Below are 24,305 nucleotides of genomic sequence, written 5' to 3'. Positions count from 1 at the left end.
TGGCTGGGTGAGTAAGTGGCTGGGTGAGTGAATGGCTGGGTGAGTGGGTGAGTAAGTGGCTGGGTGAGTGAATGGCTGGGTGAGTGGGTGAGTGAGTGATTGGTTGAGTTAGTATCTATGTATCCGTGTGTCTCTACGCGTCTCTGTGTCTCTATGCATGTCTCCGTGTCTCCGTGTCTCTGTGTCTCCGTGTCTCCCCTCCCGTGGGAATCCCTCTCGGGGTGTCCGTGTGCGTTGTCCACCTTCCCATGGCCAAGTCCGGTGACGGACACGCGCCCGGCAGAGTCTCCAACGTAGACCCGTGTCTCTCCCCACGTCTCTCCCCGCGTCTCTCCCCGCGTCTCTCCCCGCGTCTCTCCCCGCGTCTCTCCCCGCGTCTCTCCCCGCGTCTCTCCCCGTGTCTCTCCCCGTGTCTCTCCCCGTGTCTCTCCCCGCGTCTCTCCCCGTGTCTCCACGCTATTCCACGCCATCGCAGAGACGGCTGCGCCGCGGTGCAGCCACGAGACACGGACACGGCGCGGACAGCTGTCTCCACGCGTCTCCCAGAGACACAGACAGCCCTCGCTGTGCACACAGAGACACGGGGAGACACGGGGAGACACGGGGAGACACGGTGAGACACGGAGAGACAGGGTGAGACGCACAGACAGAGTGAGACACGCGGGGAGACACGGGGAGACACGGGGAGACACGGGGAGACGCACGGACAGAGTGAGACACACGGGGAGACCCTCGCATGGAGACACGGTGAGGCACGGGGGTGAGACACACGGTGAGACACGGGGAGCCACGGTGAGACACACGGTGAGACACACGGTGAGACACGGGGGTGAGACACGGGGAGACACACGGTGAGACACGGGTGAGACACGGGGGTGAGACACACGGTGAGACACGGGGGTGAGACACGGGGGTGAGACACACGGGGGTGAGACACGGGGGAGACACACGGTGAGACAAGGGGGTGAGACACGGGGGTGAGACACGGGGGTGAGACACGGGGGTGAGACACGGGGGTGAGACAAGGGGGAGACACGGGGGTGAGACACGGGAGTGAGACACGGGGGTGAGACACGGGGGTGAGACACGGGGGTGAGACACGGGGGTGAGACACGGGGAGACCCACCTGGTTGCCACGGCGATGTATCGGTCGTCGTGGGGACAGCAGCTCACGAGCACAGCGGCTCCCTCCTGCAGAGACAGCGACCCCACATCCACCACGTGACCCCCACGTGACCCCTGTGTGACCCCCGTGTGACCCCTGTGTGACTCCCCACGTGTGACCCCCATGTGACTTCCCTCGTGTGACCCCCATGTGACCCCCACGTGACCCCCGTGTGACCCCTGTGACCCCCGTGTGACCCCCATGTGACCCCCATGTGACCCCCATGTGACTCCCCACATGTGACCCCCATGTGACTTCCCTCGTGTGACCCCCATGTGACCCCCACGTGACCCCCGTGTGACCCCCGTGTGACCTCCGTGTGACCCCTCACCCGGTGTGCCAGGCTATGCCGGTAGCTGAGGGGGCTTCGCTGGCACAAGTGGACGACACCTCCAGACGAGACAATGGCGATCCAGCGGAGAGACACCGACACAGAGACACACTGTGTCCACACAGAGACACACAGAGACACAGTGAGACACAGTGAGACACACAGAGACACAGACACACACAGACACACACAGAGACACACAGAGACACAGACACACACAGAGACACACAGAGACACACAGTGAGACACAGAGACACACAGAGACACACAGAGACACACAAGTGGACGACACCTCCAGACGAGACAATGGCGATCCAGCGGAGAGACACCGACACAGAGACACACTGTGTCCACACAGAGACACACAGAGACACACAGAGACACAGTGAGACACAGTGAGACACACAGAGACACAGTGAGACACACAGAGACACAGTGAGACACACAGAGACACAGTGAGACACAGAGACACACAGAGACACACAAGTGGACGACACCTCCAGAGGAGACGATGGCGATCCAGCGGAGAGACACTGACACAGAGACACACTGTGTCCACACAGAGACACACAGAGACACAGTGAGACACACAGAGACACAGTGAGACACACAGAGACACAGAGACACACAGAGACACACAAGTGGACGACACCTCCAGACGAGACGATGGCGATCCAGCGGAGAGACACCGACACAGAGACACACTGTGTCCACACAGAGACACACAGAGACACACAGTGAGACACACAGAGACACAGTGAGACACACAGAGACACAGTGAGACACACAGAGACACACAGACACACAGACACACACAGAGACACACAGAGACACACTGTGTCCACACAGAGACACAGAGACACACAGAGACACACAAGTGGACGACACCTCCAGAGGAGACGATGGCGATCCAGCGGAGAGACACCGACACAGAGACACACTGTGTCCACACAGAGACACACAGAGACACAGTGAGACACACAGAGACACACAGAGACACACAGAGACACACAGTGAGACACAGAGACACACAGAGACACACAAGTGGACGACACCTCCAGAGGAGACGATGGCGATCCAGCGGAGAGACACCGACACAGAGACACACTGTGTCCACACAGAGACACACAGAGACACAGTGAGACACACAGAGACACACAGAGACACAGACACACACAGAGACACACAGAGACACACTGTGTCCACACAGAGACACACAGAGACACAGTGAGACACACAGAGACACACAAGTGGACGACACCTCCAGACGAGACGATGGCGATCCAGCGGAGAGACACTGACACAGAGACACACTGTGTCCACACAGAGACACACAGAGACACAGTGAGACACACAGAGACACAGTGAGACACACAGAGACACACAGACACACACAGAGACACACAGAGACACAGACACACACAGAGACACACAGAGACACACAGTGAGACACAGAGACACACAGAGACACACAAGTGGACGACACCTCCAGACGAGACGATGGCGATCCAGCGGAGAGACACTGACACAGAGACACACTGTGTCCACACAGAGACACACAGAGACACAGTGAGACACAGTGAGACACACAGAGACACACTGTGTCCACACAGTGAGACACACAGAGACACACAGAGACACACTGTGTCCACACAGAGACACACAGACACAGTGAGACACACAGAGACACAGTGAGACACACAGAGACACAGAGACACACAGAGACACACAAGTGGACGACACCTCCAGAGGAGACGATGGCGATCCAGCGGAGAGACACTGACACAGAGACACACTGTGTCCACACAGAGACACACAGAGACACAGTGAGACACACAGAGACACAGTGAGACACACAGAGACACACAGACACACACAGAGACACACAGAGACACAGACACACACAGAGACACACAGAGACACACAGTGAGACACAGAGACACACAGAGACACACAAGTGGACGACACCTCCAGACGAGACGATGGCGATCCAGCGGAGAGACACCGACACAGAGACACACTGTGTCCACACAGAGACACACAGAGACACAGTGAGACACACAGAGACACAGTGAGACACACAGAGACACAGTGAGACACATAGAGACACAGTGAGACACACAGAGACACAGTGAGACACACAGAGACACAGAGACACACAGAGACACAGTGAGACACACAGAGACACACAGAGACACAGTGAGACACACAGAGACACAGAGACACACAGAGACACACAGAGACACACAAAGACACACTGTGTCCACACGAACACACAGAGACACACAGACACACAGAGACACACAGAGACACACAAAGACACACTGTGTCCACACGAACACACAGAGACACGGTGAGACACACAGAGACACACAGACACACACAGAGACACACAGAGACACAGACACACACAGAGACACACAGAGACACACAGAGACACACAGTGAGACACAGAGACACACAGTGAGACACAGAGACACACAGAGACACACAAGTGGACGACACCTCCAGACGAGACGATGGCGATCCAGCGGAGAGACACCGACACAGAGACACACTGTGTCCACACAGAGACACACAGAGACACAGTGAGACACACAGAGACACAGTGAGACACACAGATACACAGAGACACACAGAGACACACAGAGACACACAGAGACACAGTGAGACACACAGAGACACACAGAGACACAGTGAGACACACAGAGACACAGGGACACACAGAGACACAGTGAGACACACAGAGACACACAGAGACACAGTGAGACACACAGAGACACAGAGACACACAGAGACACACAGAGACACACAGACACACACAGAGACACACAGAGACACAGACACACACAGAGACACACAGTGAGACACAGAGACACACAGAGACACACAAGTGGACGACACCTCCAGAGGAGACGATGGCGATCCAGCGGAGAGACACTGACACAGAGACACACTGTGTCCACACAGAGACACACAGACACAGTGAGACACAGTGAGACACACAGAGACACACAGAGACACACAGAGAAACACAGAGACACACAGAGACACACTGTGTCCACAGAGACACACAGAGACACACATAGTGAGACACAGAGACACACAGAGACACACAGAGACACAGTGAGACACACAGAGACACAGTGAGACACAGTGTGTCCACACGAACACACAGAGACACAGTGAGACACACAGAGACACACAGAGACACACAAGTGGACGACACCTCCAGACGAGACAATGGCGATCCAGCGGAGAGACACCGACACAGAGACACACTGTGTCCACACGTACACACAGAGACACACAGAGACACACAGAGACACAGTGAGACACACAGACAGAGTGAGACACACAGAGACACACTGTGTCCACACGTACAGAGTGAGACACAGAGACACACAGAGACACACAGATACAGAGACACACAGAGACACACTGTGTCCACACGTACACACAGAGACACACAGAGACACACAGAGACACACTGTGTCCACACGTACAGAGTGAGACACAGACACACAGAGACACACTGTGTCCACACGTACACACAGAGACGCACAGAGACGCACAGAGACACACAGAGACACACAGAGACACACTGTGTCCACACAGACACACAGAGACACAGTGAGACACACAGAGACACAGAGACACACTGTGTCCACACGTACACACAGAGACACACAGAGTGAGACACACAGAGACACACAGATACAGAGACACACAGAGACACACTGTGTCCACACGTACACACAGAGACACACAGAGACACACAGAGATACAGAGACACACAGAGACACACAGAGACACACTGTGTCCACACGTACAGAGTGAGACTCAGAGACACACAGAGACACACAGACAGAGTGAGACACACAGAGACACAGAGACACACAGAGACACACTGTGTCCACACGGACAGAGTGAGACACACAGAGACACACAGAGACACACAGAGACACACTGTGTCCACACAGACACACAGAGACACAGTGAGACACACAGAGACACACAGAGACACACTGTGTCCACACGTACACACAGAGACACACAGAGACACACAGAGACACACTGTGTCCACACGTACACACAGAGACACACAGAGACACACAGAGACACACTGTGTCCACACGGACAGAGTGAGACACAGAGACACACAGAGACACACAGAGACTCACGGAGAGAGTGAGACAAAGAGACACACAGAGACACACAGAGACACTGCGTCCACACGGACAGAGTGAGACACACAGAGACACACAGACAGAGTGAGACACACAGAGACACACAGAGACACACAGAGACACACAGAGACACACCGTATCTACACGGACACACGGACAGAGTGAGACACACAGAGACACACAGAGACACACACAGACACACTGTGTCCACACGGACAGAGTGAGACTCAGAGACACACTGTGTCCACACAGAGACACACAGAGACACACACAGACACACTGTGTCCACACGGACAGAGTGAGACACAGAGACACATAGAGACACTACGTCCACACGGACACACCACATGATACACGCTGTCTCAGCACACACGCACGGAGACACAGGGACACGCACAGAGACACCGGGACACGTACAGAGACACGCACAGGGACACGTGGGGACACGTGGGGACACGTGGGGACACGCGGGGACACGGAGGAGACACAGGGATACATTGTGACTGGTGTTCGCTGCTGATGATGCTGCTGATGATGATGGTGCTGATGATGGTGCTGATAATGATGATGGTGGTGGTGCTGATGATGATGGTGCTGATGATGGTGCTGCTGCTGATGATGGTGCTGCTGATGATGATGGTGCTGATGATGATGGTGCTGATGATGATAGTGCTGATGATGATGGCGCTGATAATGATGATGAATGCGCTGATGATGATGATGGCGCTGATAAAGATTATGGTGCTGGTGCTGATGATGGTGCTGATGATGATGGTGGTGATGATGGTGCTGATGATGATCATGCTGATGCTGATGATGCTGATGGTGATGATGGTGCTGATGCTGCTGATGATGGTGCTGATTATGATGATGGTGCTGATGATGATACTGATGATGATGCTGATGATTATGGTGCTGATGATGATGAGGGTGCTGATGATGATGATGGTGATGATGGTGCTGATGATTATGATGGTGCTGATGATGATGATGGTGCTGATGATGATGGTGCTGATGATGATGGTGCTGCTGATGATGATGATGCTGATGATGATGGTGCTGATGATGGTGCTGATGATGATGATGATGCTGATGATGGTGCTGCTGATGATGATGATGCTGATGATGATGATGGTGCTGATGATGGTGCTGATGATGGTGCTGATGATGATGGCGCTGATAATGATGATGGTGCTGATGATGATGGCGCTGATAATGATGGTGCTGATGGTGATGATTGTGCTGATGATTGTGCTTATGGTGATGATTGTGCTGATGGTGATGATTGTGTTGATGATGCTCATGATGATGATGGTGCTGATGATTATGGTGCTGATGATTATGGTGCTGATGATTATGGTGCTGATGATGATGATGGTGCTGCTGATGATGATGGTGCTGATGATGATGATGGTGCTGCTGCTGATGATGGTGCTGATGATGATAGTGCTGATGACGATAGTGCTGATGATGATGGCGCTGATAATGATGATGAATGCGCTGATGATGATGATGGCGCTGATAAAGATTATGGTGCTGGTGCTGATGATGGTGCTGATGATGATGGTGGTGATGATGGTGCTGATGATGATCATGCTGATGCTGATGATGCTGATGGTGCTGATGATGGTGCTGATGATGGTGCTGATGCTGCTGATGATGGTGCTGATGATGATGATGGTGCTGATGCTGATGATGGTGCTGATGATGATGCTGATGATGATGATGCCGATGATGATGGTGCTGATGATGATGATGGTGCTGATGATGATGAGGGTGCTGATGATGATGAGGGTGCTGCTGATGATGAGGGTGCTGCTGATGATGATGGTGCTGATGATGATGATGCTGATGATGGTGCTGCTGATGATGGTGCTGCTGATGATGATGCTGCTGATGATGGTGCTGATGATGATGCTGATGATGATGGTGCTGATGATGATGATGGTGCTGATGATGATGGTGCTGATGATGATGATGGAGCTGATGATGGTGCTGATGATGATGATGGTGCTGATGATGATGATGCTGATGATGGTGCTGATGATGATGGTGCTGATGATGATGGTGCTGCTGATGATGATGCTGATGATGGTGCTGATGATGATGCTGATGATGATGGTGCTGATGATGATGGTGCTGATGATGGTGCTGATGATGGTGCTGATGATGATGATGGTGCTGATGATGATGATGGTGCTGATGATGATGATGATGGTGCTGATGATGATGATGGTGCTGATGATGATGATGGTGCTGATGATGATGATGGTGCTGATGATGATTGTGCTGATGATGGTGCTGATAATGATGATGGTGCTGATAATGATGATGGTGCTGATGATGATGGTGCTGATGATGATGGTGCTGATGATGATGGTGCTGATGATGGTGCTGATAATGATGATGGTGCTGATAATGATGATGGTGCTGATGATGATGGTGCTGATGATGATGGTGCTGATGATGATGATGGTGCTGATGATGATGGTGCTGATGATGATGGTGATGATGATGATGATGGTGCTGATGATGATGATGGTGCTGATGATGATGATGGTGCTGATAATGATGGTGCTGATGATGATGGTGCTGATGATGATGATGGTGCTGATGATGATGATGGTGCTGATGATGATGGTGCTGATGATGATGATGGTGATGATGATGATGGTGATGATGATGGTGATGATGATGGTGATGATGATGATGCTGCTGATGATGATGGTGCTGATGATGATGATGGTGCTGATGATGATGATGGTGCTGCTGATGATGATGGTGCTGATGATGATGGTGCTGATGATGATGGTGCTGATGATGCTGATGATGATGGTGCTGATGATGATGATGCTGATGATGGTGCTGATGATGATGATGCTGATGATGATGGTGCTGATGATGATGATGCTGATGATGGTGCTGATGATGATGATGCTGATGATGATGGTGCTGATGATGATGATGGTGCTGATGATGATGATGGTGCTGATGATGATGATGGTGCTGATGATGATTGTGCTGATGATGGTGCTGATAATGATGATGGTGCTGATAATGATGATGGTGCTGATGATGATGGTGCTGATGATGATGGTGCTGATGATGATGGTGCTGATGATGGTGCTGATAATGATGATGGTGCTGATAATGATGATGGTGCTGATGATGATGGTGCTGATGATGATGGTGCTGATGATGATGATGGTGCTGATGATGATGGTGCTGATGATGATGGTGATGATGATGATGATGGTGCTGATGATGATGATGGTGCTGATGATGATGATGGTGCTGATAATGATGGTGCTGATGATGATGGTGCTGATGATGATGATGGTGCTGATGATGATGATGGTGCTGATGATGATGGTGCTGATGATGATGATGGTGATGATGATGATGGTGATGATGATGGTGATGATGATGGTGATGATGATGATGCTGCTGATGATGATGGTGCTGATGATGATGATGGTGCTGATGATGATGATGGTGCTGCTGATGATGATGGTGCTGATGATGATGGTGCTGATGATGATGGTGCTGATGATGCTGATGATGATGGTGCTGATGATGATGATGCTGATGATGGTGCTGATGATGATGATGCTGATGATGATGGTGCTGATGATGATGATGGTGCTGATGGTGCTGATGCTGCTGGCTGCACCCGGAGTCTGGAGGAGCCGAGGTGCAGCGCTGAGATCAACCCGTCCAGCCAATCCAGTTCCACCAGCACCAGGGGGGAGGGGCCTGGCGGGCACGCCCCGCCCACTTCCACCGATGCTCCGCCCACTCCGTGCGCAGTGGATGGCGGCGAGGTACCGTCCACCTCGGATGTAGCTCCTCCCCCGCTCCCCGAAGCCCCGCCCACCTCGCCCGTGGGCCCGCCCCCCTCAGTGGCAATTTCCGTTTCCATGACGATGCTTGGGAATGGGGGGATGGGGAAGTAGGGGGGGGGGGCAAGGAGGGGGGAGGAGGGGGGAGGAGGGGGGGGAGGAGGGGGGGGAGGAGGGGGGGGAGGAGGGGGCAAGGAGGGGGAGGAGGAGGAGGGGAGGAGGGGGGGGAGGAGGGGGGAGGAGGGGGGGGAGGAGGGGGGGAGGAGGGGGGGGAGGAGGAGGAGGGGGGGAGGAGGGGGGGAGGAGGGGGGGGGGGAGGAGGGGACAAGGAGGGGGAGGAGGAGGGGGGGAGGAGGGGGGGAGGCGGAGGAGGGGGAGGAGGGGGGGAGGAGGAGGGGGGGAGGAGGAGGAGGGGGAGGAGGGGGGGAGGAGGAGGGGGGAGGAGGGGGGGAAGAATGGAGGGTGGAGGAGGAACAGGTTTGCAGATTTGCTGAGCATTTCTGTGAGGTCCAGGGAGAGGGGAAATCCCTCAACCTGGAAAACATCGTGGCACAAAGTGGGGATGACCCTGCTGAGGCTGCGGTGCCTCAAATATTGGAAGAAGTCACCCCCTGTGAGTGGCTGGCTGAGGTGCCATCTGTTGAGGAAGTACTGAAGGCGATCCAGAGTCTGAGACCAGGAAAGGCAGCGGGTAGAGATGATCTCCCAAGCGAAATGCTGAGGGAGGGTGGCGTTTGTGCACAGACTGCCCTACATGACATCATAACAACGGTCTGGACCACTGGACGGGTTCCGCAGGATTGGAAGGATGCCTTGGTGGTCCCCCTCTTTAAGAAGGGGGACCGCACAGACTGTAACAACTACAGGGGCATCTCACTCCTCAGTGTGCCGGGAAAGGTCCTGGCAAGGATTATTCAACATCGCCTTGCCAGGCACGCTGAGGAGAGGCTTGCGGAGCCCCAATGCGGTTTCAGGAAAGGGCGGTCCTGCACAGATGCCATATTTTCTGTCCGTCTGCTACAGCAGAGGTGTAGGGAATTCCAACAAGACCTACATCTCTGCTTTATTGACCTGGTCAAGGCCTATGATACCATCAGTAGGCCTGGGCTGTGGGTTGTTCTTCGTGCTTTTGGAGTACCTGACCCTCTGCTCACGATCATTAAGGACCTTCATGATGGTGAGCGGGCCCGGGTAAAACTACGTGGCCGGGAGTGACATGGATGTCCTCTATTTCAACCAGATAGTTCGTGAAGCCTTCAATAGCTCTACTGGGGGAATCTCCATCTGGTACAGATACAATGGGAGGCTGATCGATGCCCCGGTGCGGTCAAGGGATGGCTTCCTATTGCTCAACCACGTTATGTATGCTGATGGTCTGGTGATTGCTGCTCACTCAGAGGAGGAGTTGGAGACGCTGCTGCTGAGACTGGAGCGTGCCACTAAGAGATGGGGCCTTACCATCAGCACCACCAAAACTAAGCACCTGCCTGGGTATTTTGTACCATCGGACACTCCACCCCCACAACTCCCAATTGGTGATAGTGGAGAGTTTCCCATACCTGGGCAGTGTGCTCATGAATGGCTCTGGTTTAACAGCAGAGGTCTCACTCCGAATCAGTCGAGCGGCAATATCTTTTCATCGGTTGCGTAACGCTGTGTGGAAGCTACCTGGTCTGTCGCTCCGGACTAAGCTTCAGGTCTTCTCGCTTGCGAAACGTGGACCCCTCTAATGGAACATCTTCGCCGATTAGAAACATTTAGGCTGGCCTGCCTACGATCCATCCTGGATTTGACCAGGCTGGATTGTGCGAGGAGCTCACAAATCCTTGAAAGATCTGGGCACGGTCCCATCGGTGAGCTCCTCCGGCGGGCAAGGCTGCGTTGGCTGGGTCATGTAGCCAGCATGCCCAGCCACCGCATGCCGAAACAGCTTTTGTTCGGCCGGATAGAGGGGGCATAAATAAGCGCGGCACGGGCTAGAGAAGAGATGGAGTGATGTGGTACAGGAGGACGTGGAGCTGAGTGGACTTGCCGATGACTGGTACCAGCGGTGTCAAGATCGGCCTCTGTGGACGAGGCTCGTGAAGGACGCTACTGGGCAGTTGAAGGCAGTCGCCCTCCAACAACAACGGAGGGCGGAGGAGCGACGCTCACAACGAGCGGAGCGCCGGGTGGCTAAAGCACAACAGGTTGGCACAGTAGGAGGCACAGGTGGTGCATCAGCCACTCATCTCAGTCAGTCGACCCGTGGCACCTGGGTCTGCGCCGTAACCTCCTGCCAGCGGGCGTTCGACACTTCACGTGGCCTCAAAGTGCACCTAGCCTGGCACAAGCGTCGTGGTGAAGTCACCGCCACTTAGCGGCGAATGGCGGTTGTTGTTGTAACTTTCTAACCCCCGTGCCCATACCTGAAATCTGTAGAATAAGAGGGGGTAGAGGTGACCAGCACCATGCCCGGCCGCCTTTGTCTCCCCAGTGGCGATGTTTATGGCACACCACCGCTACACCAGCTACTCATGTGAGGCCCAGGGACTGGTTCAGATCACCGCGATCACCGTGTGTATCGGTGATCGCGGTGGCCGTGATCACCGGGTGTATCGGCGGTGGTGGCCATGAGCAGGAAACCAACTTGGGTCTCTGCTGGGTTTGTAGTGCAGTGAAGCGCTAACCGCTGCCACTACTACTACCACTACTACCACTATTACCACTACTACAACTACTACTACCACTACTACAACTACTACTAGCACTAACTACTACTACCACTACTACCACTATTACCACTACTACCACTACTACTACCACTACTACCACTATTACCACCACTACTACCACTATTACTACTACCACTACTACTACCACTACTACCACTACTATCACTACTACAACTACTACTACTACCACTATTACCACTACTACTACCACTACCACTATTACCACTACTACTACCACTACTACCACTATTACCACCACTACTACCACTGCTACTACTACCACTACTACTACCACTACTACTACCACTATTACCACTACTACTACCACTACCACTACTACCACTATTACCACCACTACTACCACTACTACTACTATTACTACCAACTACTACCACTACTACCACTATTACCACTATTACTACTACCACTACTACTACCACTACTACTACCACTATTACCACTACCACTATTACCACTACTACTACCACTACTACTACCACTACTACTACCACTACTATCACTACTACAACTACCACTACTACTACCACTAACTACTACTACCACTATCACTACTACAACTACTACTACCACTATTACTACCACTACTACCACTATTACCACCACTACAACCACTACTACTACCACTACTACTACCACTATTACCACCACTACTACTACTACCACTACTATCACTACTACTACCACTATTACCACTACTACTACCACTATTACCACTACTACTACCACTACTACCACTACTACTATTACCACTACTACTACCACTATTACCACTACTACTACTACCACTACTACTACCACTACTACCACTACTACTACCACTACTACCACTACCACCACTACTACTACCACTACTACCGCCACTACTACAACCACTAGTACCACTACTACTACTACCACTACTACTACCACTATTACCACCACTACTACTACTACCAATACTACTACCACTACTACCACTACTACTACTACTATTACTACCAACTACTACCACTACTACTACTATTACCACTATTACTACTACCACTACTACCACTATTACCACTACTACTACCGCTATTACTACCACAATTACCACTACCACTACTACTATTACCACTACTACTACCACTACTACTACCACCACTACTACCACTACTACCACTATTACTACCACTACTACTACTACCACTACTACAACAACTACTACTACAACCACTACTATTACCACTACTACCACTACTACTACCACTACTGCCACTACTACCACTACCACCACTACTACTACCACTACTACTACAACCACTACTACCACTATTACCACCACTACTACTACAACCACTACTACCACTACTACTACAACCACTACTACTACCACTACTACTACCACTATTACTACTGCCACTACTACCACCACTACCACCACTACTACCACTACTACCACTATTACCACCACTACTACCACTACTACTGCCACTACTACTACCACTACTACTCCTGTATACCAGGCGAGGTAGTCAACATCTCTCGTCAGGACCCACGACCTCCTGTAGACCAGGCGAGGTAGTCAACATCTCTAGTCAGGACCCACGACCTCCTGTAGACCAGGCGAGGTAGTCAACATCTCTCGTCAGGACCCACGACCTCCTGTAGACCAGGCGAGGTAGTCAACATCTCTCGTCAGGACCCACGACCTCCTGTAGGCCAGGCGAGGTAGTCAACATCTCTAGTCAGGACCTCCTGTAGACCAGGCGAGGTAGTCAACATCTCTAGTCAGGACCTCCTGTGTACCGGGCGAGGTAGTCAACATCTCTCGTCAGCCCGTAAACATTTAAAATCGACGGCGGGGATCCAGCAATTAGAGGATTAAAGTGAGAGCACAAAACGGGCATTGTAATCTAAACGATCGGAGCGTTACCACGCGTACAGCAGCAGCGGAGACGAAGACGGCGATGATGATGAAGACGATGAAGACGACGATGATGATGAAGACGATGATGATGACGATGATGACGAAGACGATGATGATGATGATGACGAAGACGATGATGATGATGAAGACGAAGACGATGATGATGATGACAGCGGCAGCTTTGTAAGTCGCGAGCGACACTGAAAGTTGAAATCGACAGCCCCACGACCCCGTGACTCGCACGCCTCTGTGGGGAGTGGCGACCCGCGCACTGTACGCCTACTGTAGAGCCCACGCACTGTACACGCACTGTAGCGCACTGTACAGCCCACGCACTGTGCGCCTACTGTAGAGCCCACGCACTGTACACACACTGCAGAGTGCACGAACAGTGCACACACTGTAGAGTCCGCGCACTGTACGCGCACTGTAGAGCCCGCGCACTGTACACGCACTGTAGAGTCCGCGCACTGTACGTGCACTGTAAGCGCGCCGCGCACTGTATGTGTACTGTAAGTGTACTTACTGTACGTACTGTATCGACGGTGGAGACGCGGCACTGCGACGCGAGTTAAAGGGAGAGTTAAAGGGAGAGTTAAATGGAGAGTTATAGGGAGAGTTAAATGGAGAGTTAAAGGGAGAGTTAAAGGGAGAGTTAAATGGAGAGTGTGAGGGAGAGTTAAAGGGAGAGTTAAAGGGAGAGTTAAAGGGAGAGTGTGAGGGAGAGTTAAATGGAGAGTTAAAGGGAGAGTTAAATGGAGAGTTAAATGGAGAGTTAAAGGGAGAGTTAAATGGAGAGTTAAAGGAAGAGTTAAAGGGAGAGTTAAATGGAGAGTTAAATGGAGAGGTAAAGGGAGAGTTAAATGGAGAGTTAAATGGAGAGTTAAAGGGAGAGTTAAATGGAGAGTTAAAGGGAGAGTTAAAGGAAGAGTTAAAGGGAGAGTTAAATGGAGAGTTAAAGGGAGAGTGTGAGGGAGAGTTAAATGCAGAGTGTGAGGGAGAGTTAAATGGAGAGTTAAAGGGAGAGTTAAATGGAGAGTTAAAGGAAGAGTTAAAGGGAGAGTTAAATGGAGAGTTAAATGGAGAGTTAAAGGGAGAGTTAAATGGAGAGTTAAATGGAGAGTTAAAGGGAGAGTTAAATGGAGAGTTAAATGGAGAGTTAAAGGGAGAGTTAAATGGAGAGTTAAATGGAGAGTGTGAGGGAGAGTTAAAGGGAGAGTTAAATGGAGAGTTAAAGGAGAGTTAAATGGAGAGTGCGAGGGAGAATTAAATGGAGAGTTAAAGGGAGAGTTAAAGGGAGAGTTAAATGGAGAGTTAAAGGGAGAGTTAAATGGAGAGTTAAAGGGAGAGTTAAATGGAGAGTTAAAGGGAGAGTTAAAGGGAGAGTTAAAGGGAGAGTTAAAGGGAGAGTTAAATGGAGAGTTAAAGGGAGAGTTAAATGGAGAGTTAAATGGAGAGTTAAAGGGAGAGTTAAATGGAGAGTGTGAGGGAGAGTTAAAGGGAGAGTTAAATGGAGAGTGTGAGGGAGAGTTAAAGGGAGAGTTAAATGGAGAGTTAAGGGAGAGTTAAGGGAGAGTTAAAGGGAGAGTTAAATGGAGAGTTAAAGGAGAGTTAAAGGGAGAGTTAAGGGAGAGTTAAGGGAGAGTTAAAGGGAGAGTTAAAGGAGAGTTAAATGGAGAGTTAAATGGAGAGTGTGAGGGAGAGTTAAATGGAGAGTTAAATGGAGAGTTAAGGGAGAGTTAAATGGAGAGTTAAGGGAGAGTTAAGGGAGAGTTAAATGGAGAGTTAAAGGGAGAGTTAAATGGAGAGTGTGAGGGAGAGTTAAATGGAGAGTTAAGGGACAGTTAAAGGGAGAGTTAAGGGAGAGTTAAATGGAGAGAGTTAAGGGAGAGTTAAATGGAGAGTTAAGGGAGAGTTAAGGGAGAGTTAAATGGAGAGTTAAAGGGAGAGTTAAATGGAGAGTGTGAGGGAGAGTTAAATGGAGAGTTAAGGGACAGTTAAAGGGAGAGTTAAGGGAGAGTTAAATGGAGAGAGTTAAGGGAGAGTTAAATGGAGAGTTAACGGAGAGTTAAGGGAGTTAAATGGAGAGTTCAATGGAGAGTGTGAGGGAGAGTTAAATGGAGAGTCAAATGGAGAGTTAAATGGAGAGTTAAATGGAGAGTGTGAGGGAGAGTTAAGGGAGAGTTAAATGGAGAGTTAAAGGGAGAGTTAAATGGAGAGTTAAGGGAGAGTTAAATGGAGAGTTAAATGGAGAGTGTGAGGGAGAGTTAAGGGAGAGTTAAATGGAGAGTTAAGGGAGAGTTAAATGGAGAGTTTAGGGAGAGTTAAGGGAGAGTTAAGGAAGAGTTAAATGGAGTTAAGGGAGAGTTAAATGGAGCGTTTAGGGAGAGTTAAGGGAGAGTTACATTGAGGGAGAGGCAGAGGCAGTGGATTAGCACAGCGTCTTAATTGTTAACTAATTAATTATTTGGTTAAAATATCACCACGCTGCTACAACAGTATATCTCGTAGTGGGTGTAGTTGTGTCGTAGTAGTTGTGTAATAGTGGTAGTTGTGTAGTTGTGTAGTAGTTGTGGTAGTTGTTGTGGTAGTTGTGTAGTAGTTGTGGTAGTTGTTGTGGTAGTTGTGTAGTAGTGTAGTTGTTGTGGTAGTTGTTGTGGTAGTTGTGTAGTAGTTTAGTAATGGTAGTTGTGTAGTAGTTTAGTAGTGATAGTTGTTGTGGTAGTTGTGTAGTAGTGTAGTTGTTGTGGTAGTTGTTGTGGTAGTTGTGGTAGTTGTGTAGTAGTGTAGTTGTGGTAGTTGTGTAGTAGTGGTAGTAGTGGTAGTAGTTGTGGTAGTTGTGTAGTAATGTAGTTGTTGTGGTAGTTGTGGTAGTTGTTGTGGTAGTTGTGTAGTTATGGTAGTTGTTGTGGTAGTTGTTGTGGTAGTTGTGTAGTAGTTGTGGTAGTTGTTGTGGTATTTGTGTAGTAGTGTAGTTGTTGTGGTAGTTGTGTAGTAGTGGTAGTAGTGGTAGTAGTTGTGGTAGTTGTGTAGTAGTGGTAGTAGTTGTGGTAGTTGTGTAGTAGTGGTAGTTGTTGTGGTAGTGGTAGTTGTTGTGGTAGTTGTGTAGTAGTGGTACTAGTTGTGTAGTAGTGGTAGTTGTTGTGGTAGTTGTGTAGTAGTGGTAGTTGTTGTGGTAGTTGTGTAGTAGTGGTAGTTGTAGTAGTGGTAGTAGTAGTGGTAGTTGTTGTGGTAGTTGTGTAGTAGTTTTGTAGTGATAGTTGTTGTGGGAGTTGTGTAGTAGTGGTAGTTGTTGTGGTAGTTGTGTAGTAGTTTCGGCATGCGGTGGCTGGGCATGCGGGCTACATGACCCAGCCAACGCAGCCTTGCCCGCCGGAGGAACTCACCGATGGGACCTTGCCCAGATCTTTCAAGGATTTGTGAGCTCCTCACACAATCCAGTCTGGTTAAACCCAGGATGGATCGTAGGCAGGCCAGCCTAAATGTTCCAACCGGCGAAGATGCTCCATTAGGGGGGTCCACGTTTCGCAAGCGTAGAGAAGGGAAGGAATGACCGTGGCCGAGAAGACCTGAAGCTTAGTGCGGAGCGACAGACCAGGTAGCTTCCACACAGCGTTACGCAACCGATGAAAAGATATTGCCGCTCGACTGATTCGGAGTGAGACCTTTGTTGTTAAATTGGAGCCGGTCATAAGCACACTGCCCAGGTATGGGAAACTCTCCACTCTCTCCACATCTGCCCCATCACCGATTGGGATTTGTGGGGGTGAATTGTCCGATGGTACAAAATACCCAGGCAGGTGCTTAGTTTTGGTGGGGCTGATGGTAAGGCCCCACCTCTTAGTGGCACGCTCCAGTCTCAGCAGCAGCGTCTCCAACTCCTCCTCTGACTGAGCAGCTATTACCAAGTCATCAGCATACATAACGTGGTTGAGCAATAGGGAGCCATCCCTTGACCGCACCCGGGCATCAATCAGCCTCCCATTATATCTGTACCATATGGAGATTCCCCCGGTACAGCTATTGAAGGCTTCACAAACTACGTGATCAAAATAGATGTTAAATAATGTGGGAGCCAGAGGACATCCCTCTCGCACCCCAAGGTGTACAGGGAATGACTCTGACTCCCGGCCATGCAGTTTTACCTGGGCCCGCTCACCATCATGAAGGTCCTTAATGATCGTGAGCAGAGGGTCAGGGACTCCAAAAGCACGAAGAACAACCCAAAGCCCAGGCCTACTGATGGTATCATAGGCCTTGACCAGGTCAATAAAGCAGAGATGTAGGTCTTGTTGGAATTCCCTACACCTCTGCTGTAGCAGACGGACAGAAAGTATTGCATCTGTGCAGGACCGCCCTTTCCTGAAACCCCTCCCACACACCCCCACGCACCCCCACACACACCCCACACACACCCCCACATACACCCCCCACACACACCCCCACACACACCCACCCACACCCCACACACACCCCACACACACCCCTACACACCCCCACACACCCCCACACACACCCCACACACACCCCCACACACACCCACCCCCCACACACACCCCCCACACACACACACCCACACCTCCCACACTCCCCAGACCCCCCACACACACCCACACACCCCCACACACACCCACACACAACCCCCCACACACACCCACACCCCCACACACACCCACACCCCCACACACACCCCCCACACACCCCCACACACACACCCCCACACTCCCCACACCCCCCACACACACCCCCACACACACACCCCCACACACACACCCCACACACACCCCCACACACCGACACACACACAAACCCCCACACACTCCCACACACCCCCACACACACCCACACACACCCACCCACACCGCCACACACACCCACACACACACCTCCCACACTCCCCACACCCCCACACCCACACACACCCACACACACCCCCCACACACAAACGACAGTGCACTAACACTCACCAAGGCACAGGCTGTGAATGCTCACGGATGTTGTTGATTTATTCTCGTTACATTAACATCGTCTCACAGCCATCTCGCTAGTCAGTCGACGGGAGGGAAAGAGCCGATGGAACTGGCATGGCCGCCAATAACGACACCTGATCACCGTCATGGCCGCCCACTGATCACCGTCAGGGCCGCCATCCTGATCACCGTCATGGCCGCCCACTGATCACCGTCATGGCCGCCATCCTGATCACCGTCATGGCCGCCCACTGATCACCGTCATGGCCGCCCACCGATCACCCTGATCACTGTCATGGCTGCCACCTGATCACCGTCATGGCCGCCACCCGATCACCGTCATGGCCGCCATCCCGATCACCGTCATGGCCGCCACCCGATCACCGTCATGGCCGCCACCCCGATCACCGTCATAGCCGCCACCCCGATCACCGTCATGGCCGCCACCCTGATCACCGTCATGGCCGCCACCCCGATCACCGTCATGGCCGCCACCCCGATCACCGTCATGGCCGCCACCCCGATCACCGTCATGGCCGCCACCCCGATCACCGTCATGGCCGCCACCCTGATCACCGTCATGGCCGCCACCCTGATGACCGTCATGGCCGCCGACTGATCACCGTCTTGGCCGCCACCCTGATCACCGTCATGGCCGCCATCTTGATCACCGTCATGGCCGCCACCCTGATCACCGTCATGGCCGCCACCCTGATCACCGTCATGGCCGCTGGCGGCCGTGCTGCTGCCGCGACTGCCAGGAGCTGAGTTTGCTGTAGGCAGCATCCAGCATCTCCAGGAGGTGAGAGGTCACCTGGGGGAGGGTTAACCGTGGCATTAGCACGGTAACTCTGTGGTGTTCAGGGGGGTTAACCGTGGCATTAACACGGTAACTGTGGTGTTCAGAGGGGTTAACCGTGGCATTAACACGGTAACTCTGTGGTATTCAGAGGGGTTAACCGTGGCATTAACACGGTAACTGTGTGGTATTCAGAGGGCTTAACCGTGGCATTAACACGGTAACTCTGTGGTGTTCAGAGGGGTTAACCGTGGCATTAGCACGGTAACTGTGTGGTATTCAGAGGGGTTAACCGTGGCATTAACACGGTAACTCTGTGGTGTTCAGAGGGGTTAACCGTGGCATTAGCACGGTAACTCTGTGGTGTTCAGGGGGGTTAACCGTGGCATTAGCACGGTAACTCTGTGGTGTTCAGAGGGGTTAACTGTGGCATTAACACGGTAACTCTGTGGTGTTCAGAGGGGTTAACCGTGGCATTAGCACGGTAACTGTGTGGTATTCAGAGGGGTTAACCGTGGCATTAACACGGTAACTCTGTGGTGTTCAGAGGGGTTAACCGTGGCATTAGCACGGTAACTCTGTGGTGTTCAGGGGGGTTAACCGTGGCATTAGCACGGTAACTCTGTGGTGTTCAGAGGGGTTAACTGTGGCATTAACACGGTAACTCTGTGGTGTTCAGAGGGGTTAACCGTGGCATTAGCACGGTAACTCTGTGGTGTTCAGAGGGGTTAACCGTGGCATTAACACGGTAACTCTGCGGTGTTCAGAGGGGTTAACCGTGACATTAACACGGTAACTCTGTGGTGTTCAGAGGGGTTAACCGTGGCATTAGCACGGTAACTCTGTGGTATTCAGAGGGGTTAACAGTGGCATTACCACGGTAACTCTGTGGTGTTCAGAGGGGTTAACCGTGGCATTAACACGGTAACTGTGTGGTGTTCAGGGGGGTTAACCGTGGCATTAGCACGGTAACTCTGTGGTGTTCAGAGGGGTTAACCGTGGCATTAGCACGGTAACTCTGTGGTGTTCAGAGGGGTTAACAGTGGCATTACCACGGTAACTCTGTGGTGTTCAGAGGGGTTAACCGTGGCATTAACACGGTAACTGTGTGGTGTTCAGGGGGGTTAACCGTGGCATTAGCATGGTAACTCTGTGGTGTTCAGAGGGGTTAACCGTGGCATTAGCACGGTAACTCTGTGGTGTTCAGAGGGCTTAACCGTGGCATTAACACGGTAACTCTGTGGTATTCAGAGGGGTTAACCGTGGCATTAGCACGGTAACTCTGTGGTGTTCAGAGGGGTTAACCGTGGCATTAGCACGGTAACTCTGTGGTGTTCAGAGGGGTTAACCGTGGCATTAGCACGGTAACTCTGTGGTGTTCAGGGGGGTTAACCGTGGCATTAACACGGTAACTCTGTGGTATTCAGAGGGGTTAACCGTGGCATTAACACGGTAACTGTGTGGTATTCAGAGGGGTTAACCGTGGCATTAACACAGTAACTCTGTGGTATTCAGAGCTGCACGGTCACCATGTCGTAGCTACGGCAACGCGTGGTAACTGTGTGGTAACTGCGTGGTAACTGCGTGGTAACTGTGTGGTAACCATGGTGACTGCGTGGTAACTGTGTGGTGACTGTGTGGTAACTGTGTGGTAACTGTGTGGTAACCATGGTGACTGCGTGGTAACTGTGTGGTAACTGCGTGGTAACTGTGTGGTAACTGCGTGGTAACTGTGTGGTAACTGTGTGGTGACTGCGTGGTAACTGTGTGGTGACTGTGGTAACTGTGTGGTGACTGTGTGGTAACTGCGTGGTAACTGTGTGGTAACTGCGTGGTGACTGCGTGGTAACTGTGTGGTAACTGTGGTGACTGCGTGGTAACCGTGGTAACTGTGTGGTGACTGTGTGGTGACTGTGTGGTAACTGTGTGGTGACTGTGTGGTGACTGTGTGGTAACTGTGTGGTGACTGTGTGGTGACTGTGTGGTGACTGTGTGGTAACTGTGTGGTGACTGTGTGGTGACTGTGTGGTAACTGTGTGGTAACTGCGTGGTAACTGCGTGGTAACTGTGTGGTAACTGTGTGGTAACTGCGTGGTAACTGTGTGGTGACTGTGGTAACTGTGTGGTGACTGTGTGGTAACTGCGTGGTAACTGTGTGGTAACTGCGTGGTGACTGCGTGGTAACTGTGTGGTAACTGTGGTGACTGCGTGGTAACCGTGGTAACTGTGTGGTGACTGTGTGGTGACTGTGTGGTAACTGTGTGGTGACTGTGTGGTGACTGTGTGGTAACTGTGTGGTGACTGTGTGGTGACTGTGTGGTAACTGTGTGGTGACTGTGTGGTGACTGTGTGGTAACTGTGTGGTGACTGTGTGGTAACTGTGTGGTGACTGTGTGGTAACTGCGTGGTAACTGCGTGGTAACCATGGTGACTGCGTGGTAACTGTGTGGTAACTGTGTGGTAACTGCGTGGTAACCATAGTGACTGCGTGGTAACTGCGTGGTGACTGTGTGGTGACTGTGTGGTGACTGTGTGGTAACCATGGTAACTGTGTGGTAACTGTGTGGTAACCGTGATGACTGCGTGGTTACTGTGTGGTTGTGCATGGTGACTGCGTGGTAACCATGGTACCTGCGTGGTAACTGTGTGGTAACCATGGTAACTGCGTGGTAACTGTGTGGTAACCGTGGTGACTGCGTGGTAACTGCGTAGTAACCATGGTGACTGCGTGGTGACCGTGGTGACTGCGTGGTAACCATGGTTACTGCGTGGTAACCATGGTAACAGCATGGCGACCATGGTAACTGCGTGGTAACCATGGAAACTGCTTAGTGACTCCGTGGTAACCATGGTAACTGCGTGGTAACTGCGTGGTAACCATGGAAACTGCGTGGTAACTGTGTGGTGACTGTGTGGTAACTGCGTGGTAACCATGGAAACTGCGTGGTAACTGTGTGGTGACTGTGTGGTAACTGCGTGGTAACCATGGAAACTGCGTGGTAAATGTGTGGTGACTGTGTGGTAACTGCGTGGTAACCATGGAAACTGCGTGGTAACTGCGTGGTAACCGTCTGGTAACCATGGTGACTGCGTGGTAACTGCGTGGTAACCATGGTTACGTTGGTGCTGACGTGATTGCGGCTCAGCTTGTCGTTGAAGGGGAGGAGCCGCGAGGAGGTGAAACGCTCGAGGCTGAGACGCACCCTCATCACCTGCATCATCATCATAAACATCACCACCCTCATCACCTGCATCATCATCAACATCATAAACATCACCTGCATCATCATCATCATCACCTGCATCATCATCAACACCATCAACATCATCATCATCACCATCATCATCATAAACATCATCATCAACATCACCCTCATCACCTGTATCATCATCATCAACACCATCAACACCACCATCACCCTCATCACCTGCATCATCATCAACATAAACAACATCAACACCACCATCACCCTCATCACCTGCATCATCATCAACATAAACAACATCACCTGCATCATCATCAACACCATCAACATCATCACCTGCATCATCATCATCATCATCAACACCACCATCACCCTCATCACCTGCATCATCATCAACATAAACATCAACACCACCCTCGTCACCTGCATCACCATCATCATCAACATCATCACCTGCATCATCATCATCATCACCACCCTCATCACCTGCATCATCAACATCACCACCCTCATCACCTGCATCATCATCATCACCACCCTCATCACCTGCATCATCAACATCATTATCATCACCTGCATCATCATCATCATAAACATCATCACCTGCATCATCAACATCATCATCATCATAAACATCATCACCTGCATCATCAACACCATCATCATCATCTGCATCATCATCATCAACAACAACACCCTCATCATCAACATCATCACCTGCATCATCATCATAAACATCACCACCCTCATCACCTGCATCATCATCAACATCATAAACATCACCTGCATCATCATCATCAACACCATCAACATCATCATCATCACCATCATCATCATAAACATCATCATCAACATCACCCTCATCACCTGCATCATCATCATCAACACCATCAACACCACCATCACCCTCATCACCTGCATCATCATCAACATAAACAACATCACCTGCATCATCATCAACACCATCAACATCATCACCATCATCATCATTAACATCACCCTCATCACCTGCATCATCATCATCATCAACACCATCACCCTCATCACCTGCATCATCATCAACATAAACATCAACACCACCCTCATCACCTGCATCATCATCATCATCAACATCATCACCTGCATCATCAGCATCATAAACATCACCACCCTCATCACCTGCATCATCAACATCACCAC

General features: G+C 51.3%; 2 protein-coding genes across 4 annotated transcripts in view; both read right to left on the bottom strand.

Moving 5' to 3' along the window:
- Window positions 1-15,666, bottom strand: part of HPS5 (HPS5 biogenesis of lysosomal organelles complex 2 subunit 2) — a 36,943-nt gene extending 21,277 nt beyond the window's left edge. The window contains exons 1-6 of one of the 2 annotated variants that reach the window (XM_076058885.1): window positions 14,678-15,666; window positions 9,360-9,615; window positions 2,552-2,603; window positions 1,497-1,555; window positions 1,127-1,191; window positions 243-564 (exon numbers count right to left, since the gene is read on the bottom strand). In XM_076058885.1, the coding sequence (XP_075915000.1) occupies window positions 243-564; window positions 1,127-1,191; window positions 1,497-1,555; window positions 2,552-2,603; window positions 9,360-9,608 (747 nt within the window). In that variant the 5' untranslated portion in view covers window positions 9,609-9,615; window positions 14,678-15,666. Of the gene's footprint in view, window positions 1-242; window positions 565-1,126; window positions 1,192-1,496; window positions 1,556-1,993; window positions 2,046-2,551; window positions 2,604-9,359; window positions 9,616-14,677 lie in introns of both variants that reach the window. The other variant, XM_076058884.1, reaches the window with a different exon arrangement.
- A 3,466-nt stretch (window positions 15,667-19,132) lies between these two features.
- GTF2H1 (general transcription factor IIH subunit 1) overlaps window positions 19,133-24,305 on the bottom strand; it is a 40,227-nt gene continuing 35,054 nt past the window's right edge. The window contains exons 14-16 of one of the 2 annotated variants that reach the window (XR_012931697.1): window positions 23,040-23,132; window positions 19,569-19,935; window positions 19,133-19,255 (exon numbers count right to left, since the gene is read on the bottom strand). Coding sequence is in view for 1 of the 2 variants with exons in the window: in XM_076058882.1 (XP_075914997.1) it covers window positions 19,843-19,935; window positions 23,040-23,132 (186 nt within the window). In the remaining variant the exon portion in view is untranslated. Of the gene's footprint in view, window positions 19,936-23,039; window positions 23,133-24,305 lie in introns of both variants that reach the window. The other variant, XM_076058882.1, reaches the window with a different exon arrangement.

Source organism: Petromyzon marinus, assembly GCF_048934315.1.
Source record: "Petromyzon marinus isolate PM22_M1 ecotype Great Lakes invasive population chromosome 80 unlocalized genomic scaffold, UKy_Petmar_22M1.pri1.0 chr80_unloc.2, whole genome shotgun sequence".
In the NCBI taxonomy this organism is placed as follows: Eukaryota; Metazoa; Chordata; class Hyperoartia; order Petromyzontiformes; family Petromyzontidae; genus Petromyzon; species Petromyzon marinus.
This window is presented reverse-complemented; position numbering and strand designations above follow the sequence as displayed.